This window comes from Musa acuminata, chromosome BXJ1-10, assembly GCF_036884655.1.
Source record: "Musa acuminata AAA Group cultivar baxijiao chromosome BXJ1-10, Cavendish_Baxijiao_AAA, whole genome shotgun sequence".
NCBI lineage: Eukaryota > Viridiplantae > Streptophyta > Magnoliopsida > Zingiberales > Musaceae > Musa > Musa acuminata.
In genome coordinates, this window is record NC_088336.1 from 26,917,494 (window position 1) to 26,924,472 (window position 6,979).

Consider the following 6,979-nt stretch of genomic DNA (forward strand, 5'->3'; position numbering starts at 1 on the left):
ACCTTTCTCGTCTTGCTTTGTTCTGCTCTTCATCAATGGCGCTTCCCACTCGTCTTTCCTTTGCCTTTACCCCCTCCCTCTCTCTCTAGTCTCTTCATCGGCTCCTCGCGTGTAAAAAGAGAACATAGAGATAAGACCCCAGGGAAGAACAGGTGTTGGTGTTCTTGACGCTATCTACCGTAATGGAAGAGAGGTGGGCGAGGGGCAGAAATAGGAGCGGTCACCAGAATCCCTCCTTCTCCTCCACCCTCCTCGACGCTATCTACCGCTCCATCGATGAGTCCGACGGCGGTGGCGCCACCCACGCTCCTATCATCGTCCCGAAGCGCCCTCCGCCGCTCCTGCGGCCCCCGGTGGACCGGCGAACCGCAGGGGCGGCAGACGAGAGGGCGGCAACCCGTCGCCGCCCGTTTGTGCCCATCTCCACCTCTAGCTCCTCCGAAAAGTCCAGCTACGGCGGCTTCTCCTCCTCCTCTGAGCCCGACTCGGCGGCGACCCGGCTCAGGCCAATCCGGACTGCCGGGCCGCCGATCCGTTCGGCCCCTCCTCCGCCCGCAGCGGCGTCGTTCGACCGCCACGAGGAGGATGAAAAGAAAAAGAAGAAGAAGACGAGCTCGATCCGCGGCAGGCTTCGGGACATGAAAAGTTCCAGGTCGGCGGCGCCGGCTTCGCCTGGAGCTCGCCTTGCTGGCTTCCTCGGCTCTCTATTGTCGGCGGTGTCGGGGACCCCGAGAAGGCCGACGTCCATCGCAAGCGGATGCGACGACTCCGCCTGCTCCACGGCGTCGTCCCACTCGCGATCGTGCCTCGTCAAGAAGCCGTCGACGAGGGAGCGAGCTCCTCCAGCGGAGGGGGGGAAGCGATCGGTGAGGTTCTATCCGGTGAGCGTGATCGTCGACGAGGACCTGCGGCCGTGCGGGCATAAGAGCGTTTACGAGGCGGATCGGGCAGCGGAGACATCGTCGCGGCGGCCATCGTCGGCGGCAATGGAAGCGAGAAGGAGGGTGGAGGAGCTCCTGAGAGGGATGGAGGAGGAAGAAGAAGAAGAAGAGGAGACGAGCGATTCGAGCTCCGATCTGTTCGAGTTGGAGAATCTGACGGTTATCGGAATGGCAGGGGGAGCAGTGCACAGTGATGAGCTTCCCGTGTACGAAACCACCCACCTCGACACGAATCGCTCCTTTTCGCAATCTCAACGCTTCCTTCAAATATAAGGTGGTGTTTTATGATAAGAGGGCTTGAGCGTTTGCCGTTGGTCTGTTTTGGCTTCTCACTGTTACATAGTGGTTTCTGGGGGTTAAGTGGGGATTAATCACATATATCTCTGGTTTATGTCATCGTTATCTGATCCCTCTTTGTAGGATTTATTTTGGTTTTGTAGCTGTCAGCCAATAAAATCTAAATTAACCATATGTATATGTAGATTCAATCATTGTACATATGGAGGAGGCCTCTACTAGAATACAATCCGCTTCATACATTTCACCTATGTATGAGTGGTGTTTTTACCATATAAGACAGTCGATGGTCGGGGCACATCGAGACGCCAAGGGCGAACATTGTGGACCACTGATGGATGTCGCTCGCACCCATGGGGACCATGATGGGATTCGGTGTGCCGCCAGACCCACCAACCCGTGCCCATGGCTGCGTGCATCGCCACGAATCCAACACATCGAACTACATGGAATAATGATTGGGCGAGTGCGACCCAGGGGCAGACACACACACATATTTCCGGGGCCCCACCAACGATACCTTGCCAATGGATACAGAGATTGCCAAGCGCAGCCTGCTATGCTACATCTATAATTGGCATGGACCACAAGCCCGCACCCAAACAAAGGGGCATGTGCTTATGCACTATAATATCTGCTTCTCGGTACATGTCCCTCTAAGCCTACGAACCCTATCTATCTTTTCATGCATTCATGGGAATATTTCTTTATAGGTTCAGCCTGCACTCAATCATCACAGTCGATGAGTTGGTACATGAATGCATGGGTCATGAGAATCTCGTATGATCATTCCTATGATCAACCTTGTGTTAATTCGTCAGGCTGCTTTTTGAGGTGTCCGTAGCTATAAGTGGTCTCTGTCCCCGGGCAACAGTTATCTTAATCTGAGAATGATTTGATGAGTTTCCAAGGTTCCAACCTGGGAATTATCATCTATTGATTAACCATGACCACTGGCTTAGTCAAATTTATTCACATCATTCCAAAGGAATTTATTTGAGCCTTGTCATGAAGTCTTAGGCCCATTTACAGGTCAACACCAATCATCTCTGCTTCGCTGAGCTCTTCTGGTGTTAGTTACATGATAATATGTGAAGATTTCGCGCCAAGCTTGTGGCCAAGTGTTCTTCCATCGATCTCTGCAGGCGGTACAAGTATTGCAGGACCGACATTGTTCGAGGAAGGCCTTTGGTCGGGCCACTTCATGATGTGGAGATGAACCTCCTCCATCTCCTCGATGGCGGCCGCAAGCCTTTCTTTGATGCTCGTGTGATCGCAGCACACGATGCGCCCGTCGGAGGAGACCTCGGTGGGGAGGACTCCTTTCCCTTGCAGTCGAGAGACGATGACCAGGTGCCCTGTCTTGCTGGCATCACCGCAGAGGTTGCCGAGCCCGGCGCGATCGGCTGCTGAGCCTTTGAAAACGGAGCTGATGCAGATGAAGCCCTGCGCAAACGGTTGTGCATCAGGTGTTCGGCCTCGTGATTGATGAGGTCAGATTTAGTACCTCCTCGGTTCTCTTGATGTCCATTCCGAATCTTCTCTCACCTTCCTCGGGTGCAAGCACCACCGGCACCTCCGCGATGCCCGGCAGGAACCAGAGTCGGATCGCTTGCAGTAGCTCGACCGTGGAGGTATGCTTCGGACTCTGCTGCTTGAGCCAACTCATTTCTTTCCAAGAACTCTGGCAATTGCCTCCGTCAGAAGATGCAGCCTTTTGCTTAAGCATTGATTCGACATGCATTAGAGTTAAACATTATGGAAAAAGAACTAGAATGTAGTGCATGTTTGGTGTTCACTCCATCTATTACTTGCAAGAGAGTAGAGAAAGAGAGAGACAGAGAGGAGCTAACGATTTGCTCTGTTTGGATGTTGACGAAGACGAGAGGAGCTCCGGAGGAGACGGTAGATGAGAACCAAGCCATGGATCGCGTCATGGTGGCCTCGAAGTTGCGCTCGCTGGGGAAAGGCATGAAGAGGATGGAGCTAATCAGAGTGGAATGGCGGTCCGGCAAGTAGGTTTCCACCTTCTTCTTCCAGTCGTAGCTCACGCTTTTCTTCCTGACGAACCCGATGCCATCCACGTTAACCACCGTTCTGCTCATTTCTGCATGGGTGCATGCAACGGTACTGCATGAGTCATGATCTAAGTGCATGAAGTGAGAAGGCTTCGTTTAGCTCACCCTGAAGCTCCGCGCACCGCTCCAGAGTGAGATCGCCGAGCACTGCGACGTGGCGGTCGTCACGGGCGGCCATCACGGTGAAACGGCGATAGAGCTTGTGGCCGCCGTAGGGGACGACACGGGCGCGAAGGTCCAGCAGGCTGCTGCCTCTCTGGACCTTGATCCAGACCGACTCGGACCGGCGTCCCAGCCGACCGAGAACGGAGCTGATCTCCGACCGGCTCTTGGCGGAGGCAAAAATGGGGCTCTCCTCGTCGTCGTCGTCGTCGGCAGGGGCGACCCCCTTGACGATGTCACCGGGGAGTGGCATGGAGTCGTCCCACTCCTCAGAAGGCATCCCTGCTTCGACTCGTTTGACGCCGACCACCGTCCCATTGCCGCCCATCTGCGGAACAGCGACACCACCAACGGCTGCAATCTCTGATCTCTTCGATGTCTAAGAAGCCACTGCCGAATCGGCAATATAAATGCATCAGTCGACGTCAACGTTCGTGAGGAAAGAGGAGATGGGTCGGTGATAACAAGGACGCTGTTCCTATAGCGCCATAGCAGGCCTTAACAAGTCAAACACGAACAATTAGCTACGTCAACACCAATCTTCTTCACACGGCCCTCAAGCGTTTGAGTTGGGCTCGCATTCCTTCTTCCCTCTTCAAACCCAACATCTTCCTCCACAGTGTCAGGGATCGAGTTGGTGGTCGTCTGCAACGCTCGTGGTCCTCCTCTGCCGCATCAAATTGCTAAAGATGAACTGGGTTGCGACCACAATGAATTCCTCTACTTCAATGAGCTCATGGAGCTCTTCGTATATGCCAAGCGAATAGCATCATAATGGTAGGTTGTTGAGATGGAGTAATGCTTCCTAGTTTGCCGATACACAGTACATGAATGAATTAAAGGCAAAATTGTTCTTCTCTCACTAATTTAATTCTCCATCTGTAAGTCGATGTGACCTCCTTTTTTGTCATTTGGACGACTCGTCTCGTACTTCACCCATCTAAATTTTACTGTCACGCATATAACACATCCATACGTACATATATATGAATATGTGGCTGTCGTAGGATCATCGTGTCCTGCTCGTGTCCTAGCGATGCACCGATGTGGTCTCCCTCGAAGTCATAAATGATGCAGCTCGACCTGAACCATCATGCTTTCATCCATGAAGTCGTCGTCTTGCTTCCCTTGGAAGTACTGAGTGCAGGAAATAATGGGTGACAAAGATTGATCGATGGCCTTGAAGCAGACTGTAAGATGAGGTCGCACATCACGGTGTGGAGAAGAAACCGAAGGCTCGCAGGGTTCGATTACCGTCGTCTCTCCTGAAAAGGCTTGTGGTGATGGTAGAGGACTAAGTCCAAGGAAAAGAATGATCCAAATAGATCATGTGTGGCCATCAAGTGGTAGATTTATGTGGTTTTCTTCTTACAATGACTGACATGGGAAATTCGACAGTGAATTATCTGTATATGATGGTGATGATGGGACCTGAGCCAATTCCTCCCCTTTTCTTTCGCCAAAAAGTGTTTTTTGCTTGATTTGTGATGGCACAGATTAAGAGTTATTTGCAGTAGGAATTGACATCGACGATAAGGTAGCTGACGTGCTGTATGTTATCGCATTTGGTTCTTTGTGTTTGACAAAATGCAACTTTCGCTTGAAGCAATGGTGGTGTGATTGGGTGAACCAAACTTGATTTCATCATTGTCTTTGTCATCGTGAACCAAACGTTTCATCAAAGTCTAATCACAGGTCACAAGATGTCTTACCCTTTGATGGCTACATGAACCAGAGGAAGACCAACTAGGAAATGCCGAGGATCCATCAGCTAGCCAGCCATGAGAGGAGCTGCTCCATCCACCCTCCCTCCCTCACTGACATCCACATCACATGTGAAAGGAGGCACCCCACGTCCCTTCCTTTTTCTTTTCTGGCTTCTTTCAGAAGGCACTGCGATTTCTTTGAAGATGAGTTCAGCTTTGAGATCCCACCCTTCGGTGGTCCTCAGCTGAAATCTTCCTTCCCACAGTGCTGTCACTTCACGCCTCGAGAAGACCACCAAAGCCCTATGAGAGCATAACATGCAGCAGCCATCATCTTCCTCTTCTTCTTCTTCTTCTTCTTCAAGGGTCGAGTTCAATAATTGATGCAAATGTCACTGTCGTGCCATGCTGCGAATGGCTGCTGTATTCTTCAGCCATAATCTACGGAGACCGCATTACATCATTTGAAGTTCCTCAGGTTAATATCCCTACCGTTGATCGATCCAGCACTTGAAATTACATGATCATGGAGTACTCTACGACCTCAAACAGAACTGGACAGGCAAGAAGACGTAATGATCTAACTTTAGATTCGAAATGTTCTCCGTGGTCACGAACGTTTTGACCAAGTGCAAGGCAATTATTATTAGAGGAAGGACATGTATGGAGTGCATTTGAGCGCATTAAGGCGGCTTTTACGCGATCAGCGACAGGTTAGTCCGTACTCTCCCATCCAATCCAATCCAATCCGAAGAGGGGGACAAAACATGTACATCCTATAAAGAGGGATAAAATTGCTTGCATGAGTTGATCATCCTCTTCAGACATGTCATGGATAGAAATGAGATCTTTTGTTGTTCGGAAGCATACAGATAGAACGAGGTGGAATGGTCCATGAACACTGGTGGTTGTATTGTGTTATTAAGGCATAACTTAGGATGTGCCATAGTGTCACTTTCACGTGGTGGGGTATTTGAGAGACACAGAAGGAGACTTCTTTACGAGAGGTCCCCTTGGAGGGGCAAATGAGGTTTCAGGGCTACACGTCCATTTCACAAACCCAAGGCAGTGCAGATGAGGATAGATTAGAACAGTGAAGAGGGAGCATGAAGACTTGGGAGAAGGAATAGTTACAGCATGGGCCAGCAGGCATGCATGAATAAAGCAGACCTCTGCTGCTGGCACGTCAGAGAGAGAATTAAACTCATATCAATACTATCATCTCCATGTATATCTTCAAACACAGATAGATTTCTGCGCAGAAGGCCAAGGCTGGGCCTTTGCATCACCATAACTATGGCCATTGTTGGTTATTTGGTAATTAACTAGAGTTGTTCACACAATTAATCACCAAATGCTGTCTTGACCACTGCCAAAGCCATACTCTGCAACACCAGTCACCAGATATAAAGAAGAAACAGCTACAAAGAGGCTCCACAGCAGCCAGCGGCTAATGGAGTATCACATACGCAGAGACAGAGAAAGAGAGACCCCCGCCACGAGAGCTGGTTGTGTACCTGTCGTCCGCCTTGACTGCCGTTTACACATGCACGATATATATATATATGTATATATATATATATGTATGTATATATATATATATGTATGTATGTATATATATATGTATGTATGTATATATATATATATATATGTATGTATATATATATATATGTATGTATATATATATATGTATGTATATATATATATATGTATGTATATATATATATATATACATACATATATATATATATATATGTATATATATAGCTTGAAAGATGAATGATGAAGAGATTGG

General features: G+C 49.4%; 1 protein-coding gene across 1 annotated transcript; it reads left to right on the plus strand.

Annotated features, from left to right (window-relative positions):
* LOC135595842 (protein BIG GRAIN 1-like) lies at positions 1-1,429 on the plus strand. The gene has a single exon (XM_065087268.1). The coding sequence runs from the start codon at positions 183-185 to the stop codon at positions 1,212-1,214; it is 1,032 nt and encodes a 343-aa protein (XP_064943340.1). The 5' UTR covers positions 1-182; the 3' UTR covers positions 1,215-1,429.
* The last annotated feature ends 5,550 nt before the right edge of the window (positions 1,430-6,979 follow it).